The 27103-nt window shown below is 55.0% G+C and overlaps 1 protein-coding gene across 2 annotated transcripts in view; it reads right to left on the minus strand.

The window, feature by feature from the left end:
• Positions 1-4943: 4943 nt before the first annotated feature.
• The window catches only part of APCDD1L (APC down-regulated 1 like), a 46819-nt gene continuing 24659 nt past the window's right edge, over positions 4944-27103 (minus strand). The window contains exons 2-4 of one of the 2 annotated variants that reach the window (XM_045575065.1): positions 13727-13865; positions 10887-11382; positions 4944-7163 (exon numbers count right to left, since the gene is read on the minus strand). In XM_045575065.1, coding sequence (XP_045431021.1) covers positions 6393-7163; positions 10887-11382; positions 13727-13865 — 1406 coding nt within the window. In that variant the 3' untranslated portion in view covers positions 4944-6392. Of the gene's footprint in view, positions 7164-10886; positions 11440-13726; positions 13866-27103 lie in introns of both variants that reach the window. The other variant, XM_036420196.2, reaches the window with a different exon arrangement.

Raw genomic sequence — 27103 nt, forward strand, 5'->3', positions numbered from 1 at the left:
TGTATTTTTTGGCCAAGTCAGTATCCTTTTGCATGATCAAGATTCCCTAAAGTATTGTTCACAGCTATGTGTGTCCTATGATACATTCCCCTTTTATATATATCCATTTCTCCCCTAAGGTTGCTACATATCAATCTTTTTTTTTTTTTTTTTTTGCATTGTTTCTTATGGATCTATCATAAATTCAGCTCTAGACCCTGACAGAGTAGAAATCTCTTGAGTACATTCACATTTCAGCTAATCTGTGATTTTCATGTTTTTCCTTAGAAAGGTCATTCTGGAGCTCTGCATTCTCTTGTAGACTCATTGCTCTCGACCTTTCATTCACCCTCATCTTGGGAACTCCCTTCTGGGTCATTCCCCTGTTTTCTGGATCTCTGGCTTCATTTTGTTTTACTACCTCATTCTGGTGGAACACATCCTTTAGCAGGTTTCTGAGAAAGGGATATGTGGGGGCCGTTTTTCTGAGAACTTGACATATCTGGCCCTTCCACCATGTTGATAGTTGTACTAGGTATAAAAATATTTAAAAATCAAGATTAGAAGTCAGTCTGAGGATTTTGAAAGCATCATTCACTGACTGCCAGCTTCCAGAGTTGCCCTTAAGAAATCTGATGACAATTCCTGATTCTTTTAAAAAGAAATTTCTAGAGGAAATTTTTCAACTTTAATTTTAAACTGTCTTTTTATTTTCTCCTATTATATTTATAATTTATAATTTGCAAGGATTATTTTCTTTCCAGTTACTATTATTTGTTTACTAGAGGCCTGGTGTATGAATTCATGCACCAGTGTGGTCCCTCGGCCTGGCCTTTGGGATTGGGCCGAAACCGGCTCTCTGACAGCCCCCAAGGGGTCCCAGATTGTGAGAAAGTGCAGGCCAGACCAAGGGAACCCACTGTGGCATGATTGGGGCCGAGAAGGGTGTGGGAGGTTCCCAGCTGGGGAGGTGCCACGGGAGGGCTCCAGGGCTTGTCCGGCCCATCTTGCGCAGTCTTGATCAGCCAAACCCCAGCAGCAAACTGACCTATTGGTCAGAGCGCCTGCCCCATGGTGGTCAGCTACTGTTCTACTGGTTGATTGTCTGCCTCCTGATGGTCAGTGCATGTCATAGTGAGCAGTTGACCAGCCTTAGCATATCATTAGCATATTATGCTTTGATTGGTTGAACAAACGACCAGACACTTAGCATATTAGGCTTTTATTATAATATATAGGAGGGCAACCTGGTCTTGATAGTTATATAATATTTTCTTTTCACTGAAGAAATCGTAGTTCTTTCTCAGCTGGCATGACTCAGTGGCTGAGTGTTGACTTATGAACCAGAAGGTCATGGTTTGATTCCTAGTCAGGGTACATGCCCAGGTTGTGGGGTCGATCCCCAGTATGGGGTGTGCAGGAGGCAGCCAATCAATGATTCTCATCATTGATGCTTCTCTCTTTCTCTCCCTCTCCTTCCTCTCTGAAATCAATAAAGAATTGTAGATCTTGTGTTATTCTATAAGTTCTTTGTTGTTCTATAAGAGGGACTGAAAAAATTGTTGTGGTCTTTAAAAGGTAACCATTGTTTTTACTGATAATAGTATAATTATTGTTGCTCTATTGCTTGTATTATCTTCTATCTACTAAGCACTTTGGACTAGGTTGGTGTCTTTATCGTTTTGGAGATTTTCCTCCAGTGCCTGTGGCCTTGAATGTCCTTATGGAGAGTGCAGCACTAGCAAGCTGACGGGCACCTGCACAGGCGGAGCTGGGATATGAATGGTGGGTTTCTATAACACACCTCCTGAGGAGTTTCAGTATCTGTAGTTGTCTACCTGGGGCTCGTTTCTCTACAGAGGAATCTTGGCCATCATCTCTCAAGGACAAGGCAGCCATGCACCCTCACTTTTATGTGTAGGGTTTTCTTTGCTACCTCTGCTTCCAGCTTGAGCCTTGCCCTGAACAGTCTCCTAGTCCAGAGATCTCCTGGTTAAATTTCTGGTTTCTTACGGGGAGTACAGACAACAAATTACTGTTGTGTACTTTGAACGAGTCCTCTTATTTTCTGCCTCCCTGCTCTTCTGTTGTTCAGGGGCTTGGGCTGCCAATCCCTGGCCATTGGGGAATGAGTGGACCTGCCTCAAGCTCTGCCTCTCAACCAGCACTTTTTTTCTGCTTTCTGTGATCTGCTGTCAATGATACTTTGCCCATCAGCTTTCCAGATTCCAGAGTTTTGCTGACATCTCTTGTTGACTGTGTTCTCTTCTCCTTTTGTGTTTATCCATATGATTTGTGCCTTTTTAGAAAGTTCCTGCAATTTAATGAGGCTTCAGAAGGAAGGAGAGGTAAAGTGCTAGTATATGTTCCATCAGCCACTTTAGCCAGAAGTGTGGAATCTTCCCCCCCAGGCACCCCGATCCATACCTGGCACCTTGTTGGTGTTCCGTTAATATATGTGGGTCTTATTCAACAGACACAGTGGATTTCAACAGAAGTAATGACCACTTTTGTTTTGTAATTCCTGTGGAATTAAAAATTACCAAATATAGGAATAAGCATAGTAGGTTATTAATCTCTGGGAGATGAATACGATGTAACTGGGAAAAGTCCCATACTCACTGGGAGGTTCTCTGTGTAAAGCCTTCCTCTTAGGACACATCATGGATTCCTCTTGAATCTGTTACTAGTGATGGGCCTTCTAGGTGCTGGTGCTGGATGGCTCCCAGAATCACCAGGTTGAGGCCCAGGGTCTCCCAGTCTCCCCCACATCACAGGCGAGATAGGCCCTTGGGGGTCCCGCATTAGGCTCTGTGGTCCTCTGTTCTAGGACGGTAGTTGGCCCAATGCCCTTCCTAAAGAGCCTGGCTAGCACACCGGCTTCCTCCAGCTCAGCTCTGAGTTCTGTTCTGCCCATCTTATTAAAAGAGTAACAGTAAGGAAGACAGAAACATCAGCATTCCATGCCAGTATTTAGGGTATGCAGTTGTCACCTTGATGCCCAAGTTCTTAGCCTCCAACCAGTACCCAGCATTTATTCATCCAGCCAGTGTTTGCTGAGCTCCTATCATGTGCCAGCACACACTGGGGGTACAGTGGGGAACAAGTCAGACATGGCCACTGTCGACAAGGAAAAAGGAAAGGAAAGAAGAGGGACTTTCACTGACAAGTGCTGTGGGGTGAAGATCCAAGGGGTGTGAGGGGCTGAGTGGGAGTGGGTGGCAGAGCTTCCAGGAAGAGGCAGGGCCTGTGCAAAGGGTCCAGGAAGTATTAGGAGTAGCAGGGAGCCCCTGGCTGGGGTGGAGGGTGGAGGTGGGAGGATCAAAGGAGGGTCTGTCTGAAAGCTAGGCTGTTCCTTGAGTGTGAAGGCAGGTAATTTACTCCTGACCTCACTTCCACCTAACGGGTCATGTGTGCGACAGGAACCCGGCTCTCAGTCACTAAGGTCACCAGCAGATTGGAGGTGGCCCCTGCTACCCAGGGTCAGCCCTGGAGGTGTGTAGGCCCCTCCCCGCAAAACTGCACTAGGGGCCCTGAGGTGGCCCTGACTTGTCCCTGTGGGAAGCTGCTGCCCCCCCCACCCCCCCGCAGCTGCATCCTGACTGAGTCACCCACCCCAGGAGACCAGGGCGAGGTGCAGGGTCCCCGTCACGCCACCACCAGCCGCTCTCGGCACCGCTGGGAGATTAAACACATTCGCTTAGAAAAAGCAAAGAAATAACTTCTTTTGATAACCAGCATCTGTTAGTTAATGGGCCTCTGAGAGCTGTATACAATTTAAACTTTTTATTAAAAAGGAAAAAAAAAAGCTCATTTACTCTCCTGGGAGCTTACGCTGTGAAATTATCAGCTGCTCGGCTTTTTCCTTTTAAACGTGACTGAACATACAATGGAGAACATTAATTTTGTTTTGTTTTGTTCTGAACAAGAACTGTGGGTTTTACTTTCCTCTCTTTTGATTAAAGTAATCTCGGCTTGTATGTGGGGGAGTGAGACTCACGGTGGGGAGCCAAGAGAGGCCCCTGAGCCCCCAAACCCACCCTCTTTATTTCAGCCCTGAGCCTGGAGCGGTTCTACAGGCACCCTGGCTACAGAACCAAGAAGCCCCGGAGGGAAGGGCCTGGGTCCAGGTGGCTGGGCCAGGAACCTTCTCTCCTCAGCACCGCCTCCCAATTAGGTGGCTCTCGCCACGTCCCGTAAAGCAGCCTGAATCACTTCCCCCAAATACAGTTAAGGAATCCCACTCCTGTCAAGGGACTTGAGCCCCAATGCCAGGCCAGAGGAGGCCCAGCTGCTGGGGGCCTCGGCCAGCCCCTGTCTCCCAAGTGGCAGGAAGCAGTCACATCGCACCCACACTGTGGGGCCCCGCCAGGGAGGCTGTGCCTGGCGGCAGTGAGCTCCCCGCAGGTGGCAGGCGGTCTGAGCTCCCACTGGGTGCCAGGCAGCCGGACCTGCTCGGAAAGGTCGCTGTGCCAGACTCAGTCTTTCCCTTTTCCATTCGCGTCAGTAAGCATAATCCAAGGCAACCGGGTGAAGGGCGGGTAGAAGGCGAGGGAGGGAAGGAGGCTGCCCTTTGGGGATGCTGGTGGTGGGTGTCACCTGAGGAAGGGACATGTGGTCTCAGCTTGAGTGAAGAGAGCCAAGCTTAAGGACCTGGGGGAAGAGGTGTAGGCAGAGGCCATAACACGTGCAGAGGCCCGGAGGGGGGAGCGGCTAGCTGTGCTCAGAGGAAGAAGGGACCGGGTGCAAGCTGAGTGGGGGGGCAGGTGGGACTGTGCAGACAGCGGTGAGCAAGAAGCTGGGGTTTCTTCAGAGGGTCCTGGTGGCTCCAGAGCTTTAGCCAGGGCTGGCCGTGGTGCGGCCAGCCTGCGATGGCCGGCGCGGACCTCATTCTCTTTCTGAAAGACACTTCATTTCTCTCAGATCATCATCCCCTTGGTTGATTTTAATAACTGGTGAGAACATTTTTCAGACTGTTTAATTTTATTAAAAGATTCAAATTTGATGATAAATGGTGGCATGGCTGCCTCAAGCCTTAGATACAAGACTCACTCAGCCGTGGACACATCAGCGCCACCCACCCTCCTCCCCATGAGGAACCCCCCCGCTCCCCCCCACCACTCGATGCAGTCTGAGACCACAAATAATTACTTCTTGTGCTTTCGTAAATATGCCAGGAACACTCGTCACTCTCTGAGACCCACAGACAATATGAACTTGGTGGTGTGTGGCTTTTTTTTTTTTTTTTTTTTTTAAGAAGAATGGGTAGATAAGTTAGAGCAATTTCAGCAGGCTGATTGAACCCCACACAATCTAATGGAGGACAAGGGCTTTGTTCTGAAAGCGTCATTAGCCTCACAGACAATTGTTGTTCGAGATCCGTGACAAGAGCCAGAGATAGGAATCGGGCGGAGGAAGGAGGGGGCGCTTTGTCAGGACGCCAGTTAATTTCACAGTGAACGGGCGCGGCCGGCCCGCAGCGGGCCTGGGGAGGCACAGCCTGTCCCGCCCGGGCACGGCTCCCAGCGGGGCACGGGGCGCAGGAGCGGCTCCCCCCTGTCGCCATGCGGCCTGGGTGGTCCCCGAGACACATTCGAAGTGGTTTTCTCCCTCGTCCGTGAGGCACAGGGAATCTTGAAAGCAGAGAACACCTGTGCAGGGCTAATTACAGAGCGCGTGGTAATGCCGATATCATTAGTATTAATTACTTTCCCAAGGCTGGGAGCACCGCTTTCCCCCGCAGACCGGTTCCCGGCAGCCAGCCCAGCGTGGTGGGGGCAAAGGCCACCGCTCGGGCTCAGCTGCAGCCCGCCCGCGCCCGAGGCTGCGCCTCCCCACGCGCTGCCCGCTGGCCGCCTGCCTGGCAGAGCGCGGGCAGGTGCACACAGACGCCCCCGGTCGGGATTCGGGGAAGCTGAGTTTCCCCACAGAGACCAGCCTTCTGCCAGAGAGCTGAAACCGAGAGCCTGAGCGGCATCTGTAATCACGGCCTGAGTGTGTATTGCTTAATTTGAATTAATGATCTTTAAGGAAACTCGCTCGCACAGGCAGACGTGGGGCAGCGTCCCCTGCAGACCCTCACCCCCATTGCACAGAATCCCAAGGACACAGGGAATAAGGGGGGCCCTGGTGCAGGACCTCCAACTGCCCACGGAGGGTGGGAGCCAGTGTTCAAAACTCAGAGCCATCGACATGGCCGCGAGGCCAGGCTCATGGGCACAGTCAGTAACCCACCGCAGTGTGCACTCCGCAGGGGCTGCTGCACGCAGGGGCTGAGCCCCCGAGGCGCAGGCTGAGCTGACGGGGGCAGGCTCCCTCCTGTCTGTGAGGGAGAAGAGGGGAGGAGGCCTTCCTCTTAGATAGGTGCGGGCCTGCGCTGGGCTGGAGTCCAGGGGTCAGCCGGTGACCCGATCTCATAGCCGCTGGAGGAAGGCCAGCCCACGAATGAGGAGCAGAAAGGGGAGAGGGGCCACTGGAGGCCAGCACCCCCCACTGTTGAGGGGCTCCTGCAGCAGAGGCCTGTGCTGGGGGGGCTTGGAGAAGTCCCGGGCCGCCCCGTGGCAGAGCACCAGGGGTGCCTGGTAAGACGTGGGGCGCTTCTCGGGGGTGTCCGGACTCGAACCGTCGGTGGGCCTTTGTCCGATGAAGAGCAGGCTCTGCCCGAGGGGGTCTTGCTCCACCTTGAAAAGCTCGTACTCCACATGCGGGAGCCTGATGCCCAGAGGCAGGCACCCATTGGTGGCCGTGACATCCCGTTCTGTTCCCAGGGACCAGGCCCCCGGGCCCCCGCAGCTGCTGGGCTCTGAGACATTGAGCATGGCCATGGTGACCTGGTCCATGGGGGTCACACGAGCTTCTGTGACGTGGAACACCAGCTCGGTACCACCGGGGACCTTGGCGGACGGCGTGCCCTTGGTGTAGCGGCCGGCTGCGTAGACCGTGAAGGTGGGCTGCCGGCAGGCGGGGTCTGAGAAGTGATGGTAGTACCCCTCCCAGGAGCGGTTGTGCCCGTGGAAGGTGAAGAGCCTGGTGAGGAAGAGCACGGCGGGGCGCACCTCGCACCCGGGGCTGACCCACCGGCCGCCCAGGTGCAGGGGCAGGGCCGTTGGGGCAGGCAGCACGGGAGGATGGTGCTGGTCGGAGCGGGCGATGAGGCTGCAGGCCGGGCAGGGGTGAGCGTGGTGCTGAAAGAGACAAAAGGCAGTGACTGTCCCGGCCGGGGTCGGGGTGCACTCTGGGATGGGGTGCCATGGAGCCTACCCAGCGGTCACCCATCATTCTCCACTCTCAGCCTCCAACTCTTCTTGGATCCTCTGGGCCGCTGCACCTGCTGTCCCTTCCACCTGGGACCCCCAGAGCATAGCTTGCTGGGCTCCTCGTCCTCTGGGACTCAGATCAAAGAGGGGCCTGAGGGATTCTTTCCTGACCACCATGTGGGCATCCTCAGGGCCTTTCCGTGCTCAGAGACCTGTCATTCCCCCTCTGCCTTCTCTCCGCCCTCCCCTTCCTTAGACCGTAAGCTCTAGGAAGCCAGGACTGTCTGTGGCTGCTCTGTCCCCAGGCCCTGGCACAGTTCCTGGCCATAGCAGGAACACATTTGCTGAGTGATGAAGGAATGGATGGATGAATGGATGGATGAGAAATGGAATGGAGGTGCCCTCTGTCCTGGGACTTGACAGAAGTTGTTCTTTCCCGCCCCTGCCTGCTTGGTCCTAAAATTCGGCCGTGAAGGTTTATTATAGTTTCCTTGCCAAGGAGACTCTCTGCCCTTTTGTGCTTCTAGGTGTCCCCGAGGGCCAGGACCTGGGCTAAGCATGTCTCCTGCAATGGTTGCATGTTAGGTAGCAGCAGCTGAAACCCAGTGGGCCAGGCGGCCCGCCAAGGGTGTGGCAGAGGTGCATTGAACCTGGCGGTCAGACCCCATCCTCTTCCCATGCAGAAAGCCTCAGGCCCTCCCCAGAGTCTGGGTCTCCATTCCCGGATGGAGAAGAGAGACTGTCTCCAGAAAGGTCACCTGGGGAGGGGAGCAGGCACCAAGGGTGGGAATGCCCCTGTCTGCCGAGCCCATCGCTTGGAGCCCGTGCTGAGGAGATGGCTGGGATATTGCACGGAGCTGTCCATTGGGGTGTCGTTGACAGCAGGGACAACCGGCCACCCCACGGTGTCAGGTGCAGCCACAGCTCTTTGTAACCTGGGCTCTGCATCTCCCCTCTCATTGGCCTTATTCACGGTTTCCCAGGAACACGCCAATAACAACCAGATGCTAAAACGAATTGTAGTCAGTCTTGTTGTTTTTAACGATGGCTGCTGCCCAGAGTTTGGTCCCGAGCATCGTTCTGAAAGGTGAATCTGCTTGGCACAGCCCTCGCCGGCAGGGCTGGCGTGGGACCAGCGTGCACCTGCGTTTGCAGGGTGGGCACGGGAAAGGCTTCCTCGGACCCAGCTGGGAAGCCAGCTTCCCGTCGTCGTCATCTTCTTGCAAAAACAAGAGGTTCTCACAGATTGCTCCTGGGTGACGTTCATGCCAAACAAGTGGTGTCTGGGAGTGCTGGTTTAGAAAGGAAATAGTGGATGATGGGAAATATTTTTCTTCTTTTTTGGATGACCACATTATAAGCTTATTATTTATTTCTACAGCAAATCTAAACTTGCCTTCATTTCCATAATGTAGAAAAGTAAGCGGTTTTGATTTGGGGGGTTTTGACTCAGAGTATTTGGAGGAGCTTTGAAATATTAGTAAATGATAGCAAATCTGTGCTGGGCAGCTGGCGGAGGGAGGGCATGGCGGGGCGGCTGGCGAGAGCCGCTCTAACTTTGGCCTTTCCCCCGCGTCCTGGCTGCTGTCGTGCTGGAGTGTGTCCCCAGAACATAAGGCATCACAGCAACGTGACCCAGGGCCGCCTTCTCCCCAGAACGGAGCTGCCTTTTGCAGACAGGACACTGGGGGTGCTGGCTGTAATTTGGGGCGTTTTTGTGGGGAGCAGAACCCGGCGGAGAACCTGCGCACTTGTAAGGGGAGGGGAGAAAAGGCACGTTCTTCTCTGGTGCTCTCGAAGGGGCTGAAGGAAGGACCTGCCTGTCCGTCTCCCGGGCGTCGTTGGGCCGAGGCCCGGTGGCCTGTGTTCACAAACAAGCCTCCAGCCAGCAGAATGCGCGGATGCAGGAGCCAGGCTCAAGCCTGTTACATAAAGCTGTTTCTCACACAGCACATCGGGCCTCTAATTAACCCCAGAGGGGACACCGGGCTTGGATGCTCTTGGTTGAGAGCTGGATGATTGATTAGGATTCTACATCCAGGCAATGAGTTTGGGGATCAAATTGGTTTGAAATTAACTTCTAAAAATGTTCATGTTTAACATCTGGTTGGGTCGTGGACAAGGCCTGGGCCCCAGAGAGCCCAAGGTCACGATTGATCCTTACTTAGGGATATACAGAATATGCAGCATCTCCTTCTTCGAAATCATCTTCCTTTTTCCCCGGAGAGGGGCCCTTTAACCTCCTGTCCGAGCATCTGCCACTCCTCACCTCGGCAAGCGTCCTGGTGCTCTGCCTCTGACACATCGCAGGTGCCACCGGCCACGCGGGCTGGTGAGGCAGCAGAGGCCGAGGCTGTCCGGAGCCCAGCCTGGGAAGACACGAAAGTGTCCTTCTTGGCACCAGGGGTCCGTCCTCTGTGTGCAGGGTTTCCCTAATGAGGTGGCGGGCTCAGGTCCTGACCCCGCCAGCGCCTTCTCTGAGGGAGGAGTAATGCCAGACCGTCTAGCTCAGGGGTCGGCAAACTCATTAGCCCACAGAGCCAAGTATCAACAGTACAACGATTGAAATTTCTTTTGAGAGCCACATTTTTTAAACTTAGACTTCTTCTAACGCCACTTCTTCAAAAAAGACTCGCCCAGGCCGTGGTATTTTGTGGAAGAGCCACACTCAAGGGGCCAAAGAGCCGCATGTGGCTCGCGAGACGCAGTTTGCCGACCACTGGTCTAGAACATCAGCTGGCAAAAAGGGAATACTTTTGAGGTTAGGAAAGAACGCAGGCTGGTTTTCTGATGATAGGAATGTCTGGTGCTTTCTTCTTTGCTCCCCAAATCCTGCCTTGGGAGAAGAGGGGTGGACTCATCCCCAGGCACCCCCTGGGGTGCTCCCAGGGGTGAGAAGTTGCCCCACCTGTTTTCATTCCTTGAGTGTCTAGTACACAGTAGACACTTAATACTTGTTGAATGTTGTGACAGTTGCCTTGAGCACTTGACAGGGACACCTGACCTCATCCATCCCTCCCTCCGTCTACTTTTGAAGGATGTCCCTTGGGTGCCAAGTTCAGACATTCTCAACCTGGAGCCTAACCTTGGCTTCCTTTTTACTAACCTCTAACTCAGTGGTTTTCAACCAGTGTGCCGAGGCACCCTGGTGTGTTGACATTTTAAAACATGCAATTCCTGACTATTCAGTCGGGGATACTGACCTGTTTTCCCTTAAATTGTCAACAGCCAGCACAATAGCTGTTAGGTGCCAATGAATCAAAATTGCACCAATTTTTTTTCTCAGAGCAGCAAAAAATACCTTTTTTGGTATGCTGCAGAATTTTAGCAATTAATTTATGTGCTGTGAGATGAGGAGATTGAAAATCGCTGCTTTAATTGCTAAAAGTTAATGTTTCTTCTCACTGTGAATGTAGACAACAAACCCCCACAGCTTCCAGAACCTCTGACTTAGTTGCCTGCCTCACTTTAACATTAGTAAGGATCCAGGGAACTGTTTACACTCATCTCTACTCTGAAATGAAGGGAGAGTAAGGACTTCACGTGGCCCCCAGACCAGGGCAGGGAAGCACGAGGGCCCTGGGCAGGGGCAGATCAGGTGGGGCCTACTGGGCCGCGGCTCCGAGCTTGCCCTCCCAGGATGACACTCACCAGGGCGCTCTGCAGCGGGCGCTGGTAGCCGGTGGGCCGGTAGTGCCACCTCTCTGCCCAGTTGGTGTGGATGTCCCCCAGGTACAGCTCCTCCACCAGCTGGGGCCTGGCCCGGGGCCGCGGCTGCAGGCGGCGCTGCATTCGGACCAGGCTGAGCTCGTGCATGGTGAAGCCCAGGGCGGCCGTGCAGTCCCGCCCGGCCCGGGCGCTCAGCAGCTCATACAGCGCCTCTGGTACCCAGGCCTGGGCAGGGGGCAGCTGCTGGGCACAGTCACGGCTGGCCTGGGTCCAGTTGAGGCGCCTGGTGATGTCCAGCAGGGCGTGGCGGCTGTGGAAGACGATTCCCACCTTGTGCAAGTGGTAGTCGGCCTCAGTGGCGCCACGGGTGACCCAGGAGGCCCGGCGCAGGCGGATCTTGCCCTTGATGACCAGGGAGTGGGCAGGCTCCTGGCACAGGGGGTCCTGGTAGTAGAACTGGTAGGCCCGGAAGAGGCGGCTGGGGAAGAAGGTGTAGGAACGGGTGAGGAACTCGGGCCCAGGTCGTACCTCGCAGCTGTCGGGTGGGAGAGACGGGATGGGCAGAGCAGTGAGAACCTGTAACTGAGCCCTTTTCTGGGTGGGTCCCCCACAAAAAAACCTATCGCAGACCCCACCTCAGGGCTGTTGGGCCTCTACAGCCTCAGTTTCTCTGAGTGATCTTAGTGAGTCCCACTTGGGGACCTCTGTGCTAAGAGTTCCAGAGGCAGTGCCCAGAGCCCGGGACCCAGGATCCTCCTGAGCATGGATGTAGGCGCTCAGATCCTGTCTCTCTCGGCAAGACTGGCCTCCCTACCAAGTTTTACCCATGCCTGTGCCAGGCTGTGGGCCTAGCCGAGGTCAGCAGACATTGAAAGTTCAGATAATGCATATCATTGCTTTTCTGGGTGGTCTCTATGGCAACTACTCAAGGTTACAATTGTAGAGCTAAAGCAGCCGGAAGCCTATGCAAGTGGGGATATGGCTGTGTGCCAATAAAACTTTATTTATAAACACTGGTTTGGGCTGGTCCTAGCCCCCAGGTCCTCAGGCCCTATTCTGCTGGTGGTGAGGATGAGCACTGGGTGGGCTGGGGTGCTAAGAAATGCTAAATGACTCCGGGACTCATGTCACACCTGGGCTGGGACCCTCCCACCAAGGGCTCGGGGCATGTGGTGGATGAGTCTGGGAGAAGAGCAGGCAGTGCCCCTTCCAATGTTCCTCGGACCAGGGGCCGCCGCCCACCATGGGCCTTCTTGCTCAGCCTGCCCGACTGCGCTAAGCAGAGGTGCTGCTGGGGCCGGTGCGTCTTTAACCGGCCTCCCTTCCTCCCAGAGAGAGCCGGCCGCAGCGGGCAGCGGACCTAGTGAGAATTTAATTATGCCGTTTGGTTTTCATTGACTTTCTTTTCACAGTTCCCTCCCACTATGGCAGTGGCTCTGCTCCCCATATCCGGGATGATACTGCGCTTCCCTTAAAAATAATTAGAGGACAAGGAGCGGCTGCTCACTGGGCCGCGTCCCTCCACGCAGCCGAAGGATAAGGGAACCTGGGTAAGGCAACAAGGCAGGCGGGGCAAAGGGAAAGTGTAAGGAAAGTGCCGGGAGAGTTAAACACCAACAAGGATGCTCACACGCCGGGTGGCCTCAGCCCTCTCCTCGCGGGCCTCACAAGGCCAGGGAGGGGACGGTTTGCCTAAGGGCTAGCAGCAGGTCACACTGGACATCTCGGTCTCTGCATTAAGACTGTCTGGGACTTACAGGGGGAGCTTTCTACGAAGAAGGTTCTAGAAGCACTGTTCCAGATGCAATTGGCCCCCGGGGCAAGAGCAGCCATCAAGCAGTCCCTACCCTTCCTGAGCCCCAGTTGTGCCTCAGAGTGACCCCTGCCAGTGGTGCCTGGGTCCCCCCGGACTGTGGATTGGCGGAGAGCCTGGGAATGCATCCAAAGGGGCCTTGCTGAGCTCCAGGTCCTCCCTCCACCCAGAGCGATAGCAGATGTTTGGCAGCTCGCTTCTCGCTGACCTCAGAAGGTGCAGGGAGGACACGGAGAGCTCATCCAGACCCTGCTCCTGGAATGGGACCGGCTGGAAGGGGCTGGTGGGAGAGGAAGTGGTGTGCTGGGAATGGAGGCCACTGCCTCCCTCTCTTCATCCCCGCATCCAGAGGGAGGGCCCCATAAATGAGGGCAGAGCACAAAGCCCATTGCCCCAGAGAGCAACAGTGCCTGAAGTGGCAGGCCAGCCTGTAAGGTTAGAGAGAGAATTAGACAGGCAAGCAGGACACCAGAGCCCTCTCTAACCCACCACTTCCTGCCTCAGGACCTTTGCACCAGCTGTGCCCTCTGTCTGTCTCTTCCCCTGGCTCTCTGGATGGCTGACTCCTCTTCTTTCAGCTTTCAATGGAATGTCACCACCTCCGAGAAGCCTTCCCTGACCACTCTCACAAAAACCCTCCCAGGTCACTCACTAGTACATCCTTGTTTTATTTCCTTCATTGCAGAGCTTAGCACCATCTTGAGACTGTGATACTTATTTCTGTGCTCACATGCTTAGAGCGTGTCCCCCTCTGTCCTAGTTCATAGCAGGCACTCAATAAGTGTCTGTATAGTAAGTGTTTGATGTGTTCAGTGGGTGGATTTCGTCCAGTGCTGCTTGTGGCTGGCTCACTCCGTGGTGGTGGTGGTGGTCATGCTGGCGGTGGTGGTGGGGTGGTGGGTAAAGCTTTATGCCACAGGAAGCAGGCCTCTTAGACAATAGGCCAGCGAGGCTCGGAGAGGAGAGTCTTCCAGCTCAAGGGCCTGAGGTCAAGGTGATCGGATCTTACCCAGTGGAGATCCAGGGTCCCTCGAGGCGTGGAGGCAGCAGTGCAGTGACGGGAGCTCTGCTGGTCAGGGGCTGCTGGCAGCGAGGCTCCCAGCGCAGGTGGCCACCCCCTGCTTTCCCAGCCGCCTCTGCGCTATGGGCTGCAAAGCAGACAGACCCAGGGTTAGGGTTCCAGCTCTGCTCAGGTGCTCCACCTGCCGCTGCTGCCCTCCCACCTCAATCTCCACCTCTGTCCCTTAGACTACGCCAGGCCCCAAGATAATATGGGGTGCTTAGAATTGGCCTCTGGACTCAACTCTTGGTTGTGACCACCATGGAATCCAAGCCTCCTGCAGGGGGACTGTCCAGATTCCCAGTCACTGTGCCGAGTCGCTGCTCAGACGCTCCTGCCGTGGCCCTGCCCTCCCGGACAATGGCACATGGGACTGCCACCCCTCCACCGAGGAGCCCAGGTCCCGCTGGACCTCTGCCGTGTGGAGCAGAACTGTGCCTGCCCCTCGAGGCCCCACACGCACGGACCTGCCTTGACCTCTGTGGCCCCAGGCCGGCCCTGCATGTGTGGTGGAGTGGGGCTGGGGTGGAACCGGAGGCCTCCGAGGGGAGGGTGGATGTGAACAGTGGGGCGGGGGCCTCAGGCCCTCCTGAGTGACCCCCAGATGTGCTCTTCCTGTGGAGACCAGCCAAGCCTGGCCGGGGGACTGCTCATTCTGTTCCAGGAGCTGCTTGGAGGCGAGAGCTCGGGGCCTTCAGCTGCTACAGAGCAGCGATCCCGCCAGAAACCGTCATCTCTCCCCTAAGCCTGGCCTTGACGCAGCCCAGATGGCGGGGTGCTGTGGGAAGCCTGGCGGCGAGCGGTGGCCAAATATTACAGCAGCGGCAATGCCCCGGGCGGTTGCCCTGGACCGCTGGCGCTGCTCCCGCCAAGGGCTCTCCAAGGCCCTCTTCCCACCGAGCTGTGCCAAAGGGGCCAGGGGCGCCGGGCCGGCGGAGATGTCAGCCAGCTGGGAGGCAGGCCCTGGCGGGAGGCTGGGCCAAGTGAAGCACCGAACGAAGGGTGTACTCTGTCCCCTTCCCCGCCTCACGTTCACAGCTTCTCATCAGGTCAGGAATGGCAGCAGGGCCAGGGGTGGGGGCTGGGGAAACCTGGGACCACACTACCCCTTTGCAGGGCACCTGGTGTCCCCACATGGGCCTCTCAGGAAAACCAGGCAGAGTGGAACCCTCACTTCCATGGAGGTGGGGCATCTCTTCCGGAGAGTCTCGGGGTCCCTAGTGGTTGGCTGAGAAAGCTGGAGCAGCAAGAACGGTGGCGATGATGACAATAACTGTGGCGCCTATTAACTGAGTGTTGACGCATCTGATTTTATGCATCATCTGCCCTTTCCAAACACTGTGGCTTAGCTTGCCCGGGGCGCACAGGCTGCCCAGCTGTGACAGAGCCGGGTTCACGCCAGGTGGCCAGACTCCAGCCTGGCATCTCCACTTCTGCTCATCTTGCATGGCGGGCACAGGCGAGTGGCTGTTTTCAAGACTTGGTGGGATGCAGGGTGCTCCCCAGGCAGTTGCTGAAGGAAGGAAGGAAGGAAGGAAGGAAGGAAGGAAGGAAGGAAGGAAGGAAGGAAGGAAGGAAGGAAGGAAGGAAGGAAGGACTGTGTGAATGATTGAATGATGATGGAATGAGTGAAGGAATGAATGAGAATGCGGTGCAGCCCTAGGTCCCTGCTACCTTCCTGGCTTATTCTACAGCTGGTTTATTGGTTTTAATCAGCCAAATAGAAGTGAAAACCAACAGCCAGCGGCCAGGACTGTGGGGTCCCCACGGGGCCCCGGGGGCACAGGGCTCCCGAGAGCTCTCAGGGTCCCGCGCTGAATGGGAGGAGCCTGTGTGTTCCGCATTAACTCGACACGAGAAATTGGCGGGGATGGAGCCAAGGCACTGTGGTGGGTGGCATTACAGATGGCCAGACTCTGGAATCACCGTGTGGGGAGTCCTGAGCTGGGTGCACGCACCTCAGCGCCAACAGCTCGCACCTTCCGTCTGGGGAACTGGCCGCGTGTTCAGTCCTGCTGTGCTGTGCGCACCACTGTGCCAGCGAGGCCCTCCCGGGCTGGTTTGGGGAATTGATGTGAGCGAAGGGCAGCAGAGGGCCCGGAGGGTCCTAGAGTTTGCCGCTGAGCTCACGTTTCAGCAGAATGGTCGGTGGCTCTGGGGATGGCTCTGAGGATGGCTCTGAAGATGGCTCTGGGGATGGCTCTGGGGATGGCTCTGGGATGGCACTGGGGATGGCACTGAGGATGGCACTGAGGATGGCTCTGAAGATGGCTCTGGGGATGGCTCTGGGGATGGCTCTGATGGCTCTGGGGATGGCACTGAGGAAGGCTCTGAAGATGGCTCTGGGGATGGCTCTGGGGATGGCTCTGGGATGGCACTGGGGATGGCACTGAGGATGGCTCTGGGAATGGCACTGAGGATGGCTCTGGGGATGGCACTGAGGATGGCTCTGGGGATGGCACTGAGGATGGCTCTGAAGATGGCTCTGAGGATGGCTCTGAGGATGGCTCTGGGGATGGCACTGAGGATGGCTCTGAGGATGGCTCTGAGGATGGCTCTGAGGATGGCACTGGGGATGGCTCTGAGGATGGCTCTGGGAATGGCTCTGGGGATGGTTCTGGGATGGCTCTGGGGATGGCTCTGAGGATGGCTCTGAGGATGGCTCTGGGGATGGCACTGAGGATGGCTCTGAGGATGGCTCTGAGGATGGCTCTGAGGATGGCTCTGGGAATGGCTCTGAGGATGGCTCTGGGGATGGCACTGAGGATGGCTCTGAGGATGGCTCTGAGGATGGCTCTGAGGATGGCACTGGGGATGGCTCTGAGGATGGCTCTGGGAATGGCTCTGGGGATGGCTCTGAGGATGGCTCTGGGGATGGCTCTGAGGATGGCTCTGAGGATGGCTCTGGGGATGGCTCTGAGGATGGCTCTGGGGATGGCTCTGGGGATGGCTCTGGGGATGACACTGAAGATGGCTCTGGGAATGGCACTGAGGATGGCTCTGGGGATGGCACTGGGGATGGCTCTGGGAATGGCACTGAGGATGGCTCTGGGGATGGCTCTGGGAATGACACTGAGGATGGCTCTGGGAATGGCACTGAGGATGGCTCTGGGGATGGCTCTGGGAATGACACTGAGGATGGCTCTGGGAATGGCACTGAGGATGGCTCTGGGGATGGCACTGGGGATGGCTCTGGGAATGGCACTGAGGATGGCACTGAGGATGGCTCTGGGGATGGCTCTGGGAATGACACTGAGGATGGCTCTGAGGATGGCTCTGGGAATGGCTCTGGGGATGACACTGAGGATGGCTCTGAGGATGGCACTGGGGATGGCACTGAGGATGGCTCTGAGGATGGCTCTGAGGATGGCTCTGGGAATGGCACTGAGGATGGCTCTGAGGATGGCACTGAGGATGGCTCTGAGGATGGCTCTGGGATGGCTCTGGGGATGAATCTAGGAATGGCACTGAGGATGGCTCTGAGGATGGCACTGAGGATGGCTCTGGGATGGCTCTGGGATGGCTCTGAGGATGGCTCTGGGATGGCTCTGAGGATGGCTCTGGGAATGGCACTGAGGATGGCTCTGGGGATGGCTCTGAGGATGGCTCTGAGGATGGCTCTAGGAATGGCACTGAGGATGGCTCTGAGGATGGCTCTGAGGATGGCTCTGGGAATGGCACTGAGGATGGCTCTGAGGATGGCTCTGGGATGGCTCTGGGGATGGCTCTGAGATGGCTCTGGGGATGGCTCTGAGGATGGCTCTGAGGATGGCTCTGGGAATGGCACTGAGGATGGCTCTGGGGATGGCACTGAGGATGGCTCTGGGGATGGCACTGAGGATGGCTCTGAAGATGGCTCTGAGGATGGCTCTGAGGATGGCTCTGGGGATGGCACTGAGGATGGCTCTGAGGATGGCTCTGAGGATGGCACTGGGGATGGCTCTGAGGATGGCTCTGGGAATGGCTCTGGGGATGGTTCTGGGATGGCTCTGGGGATGGCTCTGAGGATGGCTCTGAGGATGGCTCTGGGGATGGCACTGAGGATGGCTCTGAGGATGGCTCTGAGGATGGCTCTGAGGATGGCTCTGGGAATGGCTCTGAGGATGGCTCTGGGGATGGCACTGAGGATGGCTCTGAGGATGGCTCTGAGGATGGCTCTGAGGATGGCACTGGGGATGGCTCTGAGGATGGCTCTGGGAATGGCTCTGGGGATGGCTCTGAGGATGGCTCTGGGGATGGCTCTGAGGATGGCACTGAGGATGGCTCTGAGGATGGCACTGAGGATGGCACTGAGGATGGCTCTGGGGATGGCTCTGGGGATGACACTGAAGATGGCTCTGGGAATGGCACTGAGGATGGCTCTGGGGATGGCACTGGGGATGGCTCTGGGAATGGCACTGAGGATGGCACTGAGGATGGCTCTGGGGATGGCTCTGGGGATGACACTGAGGATGGCTCTGGGAATGGCACTGAGGATGGCTTTGGGGATGGCTCTGGGAATGGCACTGAGGATGGCTCTGGGAATGGCACTGAGGATGGCTCTGGGGATGGCACTGGGGATGGCTCTGGGAATGGCACTGAGGATGGCACTGAGGATGGCTCTGGGGATGGCTCTGGGAATGACACTGAGGATGGCTCTGAGGATGGCTCTGGGAATGGCTCTGGGGATGACACTGAGGATGGCTCTGAGGATGGCACTGGGGATGGCACTGAGGATGGCTCTGAGGATGGCTCTGAGGATGGCTCTGGGAATGGCACTGAGGATGGCTCTGAGGATGGCACTGAGGATGGCTCTGAGGATGGCTCTGGGATGGCTCTGGGGATGAATCTAGGAATGGCACTGAGGATGGCTCTGAGGATGGCACTGAGGATGGCTCTGGGATGGCTCTGGGATGGCTCTGAGGATGGCTCTGGGATGGCTCTGAGGATGGCTCTGGGAATGGCACTGAGGATGGCTCTGGGGATGGCTCTGAGGATGGCTCTGAGGATGGCTCTAGGAATGGCACTGAGGATGGCTCTGAGGATGGCTCTGAGGATGGCTCTGGGAATGGCACTGAGGATGGCTCTGAGGATGGCTCTGGGATGGCTCTGGGGATGGCTCTGAGATGGCTCTGGGGATGGCTCTGAGGATGGCTCTGAGGATGGCTCTGGGAATGGCACTGAGGATGGCTCTGAGGATGGCTCTGGGATGGCTCTGGGATGGCTCTGAGGATGGCTTTGGGAATGGCACTGAGGATGGCTCTGGGAATGGCTCTGGGATGGCTCTGGGGATGGCTCTGGGATGGCTCTGAGGATGGCTCTGGGATGGCTCTGAGGATGGCTCTGGGGATGGCTCTGGGAATGGCACTGAGGATGGCTCTGAGGATGGCTCTGGAATGGCTCTGGGATGGCTCTGGCATTGCTCCCACAGACTCTGCTTCTCGAGGAGATGTTTCTGTTCCAAAGGAAGCACCGTCCCCCGCACCCCTCTGAAGGCCCGGCTCCTCAGGGAGCATGCTGCCGAAGCGGTTTACTTCGTCTTGTTTTTCTGTGAGAAATTAGGATTCAATTAAGTCAGGAGATGATGTGATCTGATGAAGTCTCCCTGCATTCAGAACATGCACATGCAAAATAGAAAACACAGCCGGAGGGGAAGGGGGTGGGGAGGCAGGAGAGGCACAGGGGGATGGACGCGGATGGAAGGAGACTTGACTTGGGGTGATGAGTACACAATAGTGTGCAGAGGATTATCATAGAACGTACTCCTGAAACCTATACAGTTTTATTAACCAATGTCACCCGATAAATTCAATTACACACACACGCACACACACACACACACACACACACACACAGCTTTGTGGAAGCACCCGAGCGAACATGACATCTCCCCTCAACCATGAACTGTCCACGTCAAGGTTACAAACATTAAATTAGCTGACTCGAAATGAATACATGAAAATTTCTCAGCTGTAGCTTTTGAGGGAGTCTTTTTCTTGTCTTTGCTCTCTCTCCTTCTTTTCTCTCCCCTAGAAAGGTCTTAACTGAAGAAGCGGCAGCTCAAGCAGATGGTGCTGGGGGCAGGCTGTACAACTTTTCTCAGGGACCCGATAGACTGAATTAAACGCATGGGCCAAATTGATTTTTATCAACCATGGATTTTTAATTAACAGTGGTGTCCACTTACTGCCATCCATTATTTACTGTTTACCCACTAATTAAAAATTACGCTGCTTTTGCACTCATAAGAGCAGGGACATTTGAAATTAGATAGCATCGTTCAAATCACCTGCAGAATTAGATCCAGAGCCCAATGGCTCAGACCAGGCTGCAGGTTTAAATGCCATCCTCTCCAGCACGGTGTGTTACTGTGAGGCAGGAGCCAGGAGCAGGCTTCCCTGCACGGTACCTGCCTGGAGCCTCAAAGGGGATGGACTTGCTAAACCTCTGCTGAGGCCCTTGGCCTGGATTGTCTCAGATCAGCTGCCATGTCTGCATCATGGTGGGGAGTGGCCTGTCAATGCAGGGATGCCTGTTGCCAAGTGCCTGCCGTTGCTAGGGACCAACAGCTGTAATTTGCACAACCACCACTGATGGAGATTCATTTTGCAAATGAGGAGACTGAGGTTCAATGAGTTGGAGGGCCTTGGTTGCTGTCCCTCTATCCCAATTCAAAAATAAGTCTTGGCCTGGCCAGTGTGGCTCTGAGATTGAGCATCGACTAATGCGCCAGGAGCTCACCGTTCGATTCCCGGTCAGGGCGCATGCCTGGGCTGCAGCCCGATCCCTGGTGAGGGCCATGCCTGAGGCAGCTGGTTGTTTCTATCCCTCACCCTTCCTCTCCTCTAAAATCAATAAAAGATAAAACATATTTAAAAATAACTCTTGATAAAATATGCCTGACATAAAATCCACCCTTTTAGCCATTTTAGCAAGTACAAGGAAAACGCAGTGACATTTAGGACGCTCACATCACCCCTGTCTCCTCCCATCTCAGAACGTGCTCATCACCAGAAAGCAACCCCAAGCTCCCTAGGAGTTGCTCTGCGTCCCTCTCCTCTCGGACCCTGGCAACCCCAGACCTGCTTCTCTGTGCACTTGTCTGGGACTGGGATAGGAAACGTGCCCTTTTCTTATCTGCTCTTCATGACCCCTCTGTCCGGTGGGTGCGGCCGTTCTCATTTCACAGAGGCAAGTGGAGGCCTAGAGAGGTTTCTCACTCAGCCCCACAATCGCGTGTTTTTCCAAAGAAAATAAAAAGAGTAGGTCTGACTTCACCGGAGGAGGGGGGAGGCGGCCTGGGGTGTGAAGCCGAGCGGACAGAGAAATAGCAGATCTTCACACACCTTTTTTTATCGGGGGGAGGCGGGTGGGCAAAAAGCACAAGCAGAGCATTCTCTTCCTCCCTTAATTGGCAAGCCTGAGGTTCCGGGAGGTGTGCCAGGTGATTGAGGTGCCGCGGAGCGCTTTGTTCCCGGGCCACATCGATTTTAGAGGTGTGAAAAGGCAGCCGCGGCCTGGCCAGCTGTGCTCTTGCCGCTCCGAGGACAGGGCTGAGCTTTGGGTCTGAACTTGATTTTGAAATGTTAAGTCACACTTGCGGTGAGTATTAGTAAGTAAAGGTGAGCGGTGAACGGCCTGAGGGGGCCTAGAATGCAGAGGGGCAGGCGGGAGGGACTGGCACCAAGTCACGTCACCTCACAGATGCCCGGCCTGGGTTCCTGGTAACAGAGCACCCAGACTGGGTACTGAGGCCATTTCAGACGAGGCCAGACGTTTGAAAGCTGGGTGCAGCCGGCCAGCTTCCCTCCCCAGGCTGCCTGGGAGGGTCCTTCCTGCCTCTGGCTTCTGGTGGCCCCAGATGGCCCCGGGCTTGTGGCCACGTCACTGTGGTCTCTGCCTCCATGGCCACATGGCCGTCTTTCCTCTGTCTCCAGAAAGCCTTCTCTTTTCCCTGGGAAGACCCCAGCCCCCACATCAGCATGACCTCATCCGAGTGTGGTAACCTCTGCAAAACCCTGTTTCCCAGTCAGGCCACACTCAGAGGTGCCAGGTGTAGGATTTGAATGTGTCTTTAGGGGGCATACTTCAACACAGGGCCATCCAAAGCCCAGCACTCCCCTTCTCCTCCCTCCCCCCATTCACCCCTGTGCATTCATTCCCTCACCTACACAGGCGATCTACAAGGCGTCATCTCAGGGGCACGTAGCGGCAGCTTGTCCGATGCTGGAGATGCTAATTCTGAGCACTTGCTCAAGGAGATGTCTGCTAGTTGTCTCCACTGTTTAATCACCAATTTCCTCTTCATAAGTGAGAATTATCTTATGGGGATATATTTAGAAATGAAGTAGGTATCTTGGTATTTTTTTATTATTATACTCCCACCCCTAATTTTAGTATCTATTGATGTCCATTGATGATTCTTGCTTCCAAAAATTATTACTATAGTGTTTTCCCAATGTCCATTCTCTAGTCCTGTCATTCTTTCTGAATTTATTAGTTGGAACTGTGCCATAAGGAAGCATTGTTCCATGTCCCCATTCATCTCTCTAGTCAATTATTTGTACTAGTCTGAGCTCACAGATTATTATTTCACCTGACAGGCTACAGTCTGTTGCCATCATTATCATTTTGTGGCTCAAATTGTCCCCAGTTCGGACATTGGGGGTTTCTGCAGCTCCTGTTCTTTGCACTTGCGCTTATCGTTTTCTTTAGCACTTTCTCAATTTCTGGTGCCAGAGGGTCTTCCAGGCTCATCTTGGACTTTCTCTGCCCCAGCCCTGGACCAGCTGTATCCTCCAGAGTCCTGGTTCTTTCACTGGAGAATGGTGTTTAGAAACCAAGATCTGGGTGCTAGTGTGCTCACGGCTATTGAGGTATCACTCTGGGCTCTTCCACTTTCTCCCTCCAACCCTCCCTTGCTTCATTCCTCCCTTCCTACTTTACTTCCTTTCTCTTACTGCTCCCTCTGCTAGTTTGCCGACTCCATGAGAACAGGTGCCATCTCTCTTGCTACTGCTGATTCCCCAGCACCCGGCACACTCCTGATGTATGCTCAGTAAATGTTGTGTTAAAGTGTGCACGACACTTAGAACAGCACTTTCACATAGCACCATATGCTAGTTATAATTCTATTATCATTCGTACTTATAATTGCATGAGTGAATAAATGATTTGTGCTTTACCAAATCAATGCACATGACTCTCTTGTTGACACTCCCGCACTCTTTGGGAGTCCCCCTCCTAAACACCGGCTGGCTGGCGATGTCCATTGGGAAAGGAATGGCTTGAAATGGAAAGGGAGAGAGAAGGCTCGCAGCTGTGGGATCACCGAGAATCTGCCTGAGGTGGAAGGTGGGCCGCAAGGCAGCTCCTAGCGGGCTGGGGCTCAGGCAGATCCAGGCAGGTGGAGAGGAAGGAGAAGCTGCTGGAGGGCAATGGAGGTGAGCCTCAGATCCTGCTGAGAGCTTTGAGTGTGGGGTGGATCCAAAATTGGTGCTTTGCTTTAAGGCCTCTGTTGACCCAGCCAAACCGAAACCCTGGGGTGGCTTTATACCCGCAGGGAAGGCTCCTATGCCCGCAGCACACAGCTCCGGAGAAACTAGCTCTGTGAGGCACCAATGTAAGCCTTCTGCGTGACGTTGCATTTCCTAGTAGCCACATTTTTTTAAAAAATGCTAAAACTTAATGGGTGAAGTTAATTTTAATGATGTTGTATCCAGCCCCAAATATTATATTATAGTTCAACATATATTAAATATGAAAACTATTAATGAAATACTTTATATGTTTTTTTTTTAATACGAGTCTTTGAAATGCATTTCTACTAACAGCCCAACTCAATGTGGACTGTTCGCATTGCAGGGGGTGGGGGCCGCGTGTGGCTGGGGCCTGAGCGAGGGTGCATGCGGTGCGGGGTGCCGGCCTGGGGGTCTCCACACCGGCTGCTGAGGCCGCTGGAGAGAAGGCGGGATGCGGCGCGTGAGGCTCTGTGCTCTCACCCCCAGCGTCAGCCCAGGCAGCCCCACCCTCAGCTCCCGTGTGCATGTCAGGATCCTCACCCAAGATCCACTTTGAAAAAAAGAGAAAGTATTCTCTTGTTTAAAAAAAAATCTGAAGCCCTCTGGTTTATTCTAAAATCCTTAGCTTGAGGTAATTCACTAGAACGTTTGGACATTGGACCTTGTGCACAGTTCGGTAAAAATGCCCACCTAAACAGTAAGCTGTGGGCCAAAAGCGGCGGCCTCACTCACGGCGTCGGGCATGGTGGCCTGTGTGGTGCCCGCCAGCCAGCCTCAGAGGCCGGCGGAGGTGGCAGCTGTCACCACGCTGCTCCAGGAAAGGCGAGCTTTCCCGGGAAGTCGTTGCACCAAAGGCACACAGGCTGTCCGTCCCAGCTCCTCCGAGAGGGCCTCAGGTGGGCACGCCGTGACAGTGCCAGCAAATCTCAGACCCACCAAGACCACCTCTGGATTCTAAGGAGCCTGGGCTTGCCCGCTGTGTGACCGCGGCTCTGCACTCTGCCCACATGGCCCTCCGGCCGCACCCGCATCTCGTCCATGCCATCGGAGGGTCTTTGTGTTCAAGGCCAAGGGTGGGGAACGGGCTTTGCATCGTGTGCTCTCGAGAAAGTACATTCTCACACGGTGGCATGTGGGGACCCTCCAACGTGCCCTTTCTCGTGAGCTCGGGAGGGGAAAGTGGCCCCCGGAATTGAGGTCCTGGCTGCCCAGAAAAGCTGGGTGAGAGGCAGAGGCATCAGGTAGCGATGCAGGCGTGTGGGAAGGCCAGCGAAGAGGCATGGTTTCTTTGTCACTGCTGCTCCCTTGTTCCATGACCTGTCCCAGGCCGGGCTGGACCCAGGGGTGGGTGGCAAAGGTGGGCCCTGCTTGGTGCCGCCTGGAGAAGGCGATTCTTTTAGGTTCGCACTTTCCAAATGGAAAACCTTTTTTTAAGGGGAGCAGCTGGCCATGCAGACATCTCCGCACAGCCCATGCTGAGCATTTCCTGCCGAGGGAGGAGGAAGCATTCAGCTCACGGAATGGGAAAGGAATGGGGGCTTGGGGAGAGGGTCTGGCCCACCAGACCAGCTCCTCAGCCAGGATTTTTTGCTTGTTTGTTAAGGAATGTTCCAGCACAAATCTGTTCACTCAAAACTCTCCCCGGGCTCCACGATAGCGCTAATTACGCCTCATTCTGGCTGGGCCTTCCCCCCAGATGAAAACTGGAAAATTCCAGCCAAAGAGCAGCTGTTTTCGAACAGCCGGGGCACCAGGATGATTGATGGGAGGTTTTCCCTTCCACCCAGATGTTCTGGTGTCTTGGGGACAAGGCCTTATTAGCTCAACTTTGGCGCCTGTGTTCCCAGATCTGCACGTTGGCCTTATATTTTCATTTTTTTTAAACCAAATTTGGTCAATGTTCTCCACGGATACATTCCATCCGGTGCTCTGAGGAGGGGAGGCGGGGGAGTCGGGCAGGATGGATGGAGCATGTGCTCTCAGTGATTTGGACATACCTGGTCTCTCCAGGGGAGCAGTTACCAGGTGGTATTTGCTTAAACAGAACATGTGTGTAGAATTCCCCCATTGGATTGAATCCTACTCTCTTGGCAGAAGACTGAAGCTTTCACTGTTATATAGAAAGGAATTTGGCACGATAATCACAAGTTTTGACACATTCAATAAGAGCGAAGACGCTGTGTGACTGGTGATGGCTCCTGGAAGAGGGATCTCGGAGGCACATTGAGGAGCTTAACTCTCTATGGGGCCGTGGGGCTGGTTCTCCACCAGACCTTCCTCGGAAGGGCCAAGAACCTTTTGTCTCAAAGAGCTATTTAGGTTTCAAGGTGAGAAGGATGGCGACTGGTGGTTGCCCTTGAGTGCCTTTGGGTCTGAGAAATGGCCAGAGGTGTCGGGCTCACGGGAACAGCGTTGGGGCAGGACACCACTTATGGGGCTGTTCTTGGGAGGCTCCACAAGGGGGACCTCTTGAGCTTTGGTTGGGGTGGTTAGGCTCTGGGGCGAAACCCAGCACCGCCTCCTCCGGCCTCAGCCTACAGCCCAGGGCCACCATCTCTCTCCATCAGCCCTGACTTTGGCCAATTGGGAACCCATGGGAGGTGGGCCTGGGGCCCATGCTCTCCTCCACGTAGAATGGCTGTGTCCACTCCCACAGAGAATGGCTTTGGAGACTCCAGGGCAAGGGTAATGAGGTCGCCCAGCCTTGCCTCCTTTCAAGGAAGTTTGCGACACAGAACAGAAACCCTGACTGGAACCACAAGAAAGGGCATCTGGGAGCTTCATAGACAAAAACAAAGCGCTGGGCTCCTGGGCCTCTCCCCGAAGGCGCTAGCGGGGCCCTGGGTCAGCCTCTGCAGGAAACACGGAGGTTTTAAATGCAAGGAAATTATTGTAATTTAACAAATCAGTTTTTCCTACACTGTGCTGAGATTAAGCTTGTGGTCTCTCTCATACATTCAAAATAAGGAATTTCCCCGGAGTGCAATTTTGTGGGAAAACCGACATCATGTTTCGAAAAAACCCATTTTGTTAGGAGTCACCAGATTTTATTTTAAGAGAAATGGTAATATTTAATTATGGCATTATTTTACCGTCTAGAAAATTAATGTGCTTTCAGAGTTTCCGGAGAAAGGCCAGCCGTAAGTCCGGAACCCTGTTTTTAAATTACCATACAAATAGAATCCCAAAGACGCAAATATTGGCTTAAGTGTTGCAGACAAGGTGCAGGGCAACGCGCCGGCTTCCTAAATGTTAAATAAACAGGCTTGTAATTCCTGCCTCTCCGCGACCCTGGCCCCGCGCTCCATCCGGGGAGAGCACACACAGCGCGGGCGGCACAGTGCAGGCTGGGGGACCCCTGGGGATTAGGCTCGGCTTCCTCTCACCACCCCAATAACAGGCCAGGAATCCTGTGCAGCTCCAGGCCTGCAAGCCCATGCTGACTTCCAGTAAGCCTCGGGTGGGTGTTGGGATCGCCCATCTTACAGACCAGGAAGCAGAGTCTGAGCGTGCCAGCTCCTGCTCCTCAAGTGGGCAGGTGGAGCGGCCCAAACCCCAGGGCAAGTCTGTGAGCTGGAAACACCCAGCCTGGCCTGTGCACCTACTGTGCACCTGCCCGTGGGGCTCCCATCTGCATCTGAGCTGGCACAGGGGAGCCGGGAGCTGCCGCTGGGTCCATTTGCTGGAGGGACAGGCAAGGAGAGGCGTCGCTGCCTCTTGAGTCTCACAGGCGAGCTGCTTGACAGGTGGAAGAGAGCTGAGATGGGTCCTCACCCGCAGGCTGCGAAGCTGGCAGGGAGGTGTGAAGAGCAGCCAGCCGGGAGCA

This window comes from Pipistrellus kuhlii, unplaced genomic scaffold, assembly GCF_014108245.1.
Source record: "Pipistrellus kuhlii isolate mPipKuh1 unplaced genomic scaffold, mPipKuh1.p scaffold_m20_p_63, whole genome shotgun sequence".
Classification (NCBI taxonomy): Eukaryota; Metazoa; Chordata; class Mammalia; order Chiroptera; family Vespertilionidae; genus Pipistrellus; species Pipistrellus kuhlii.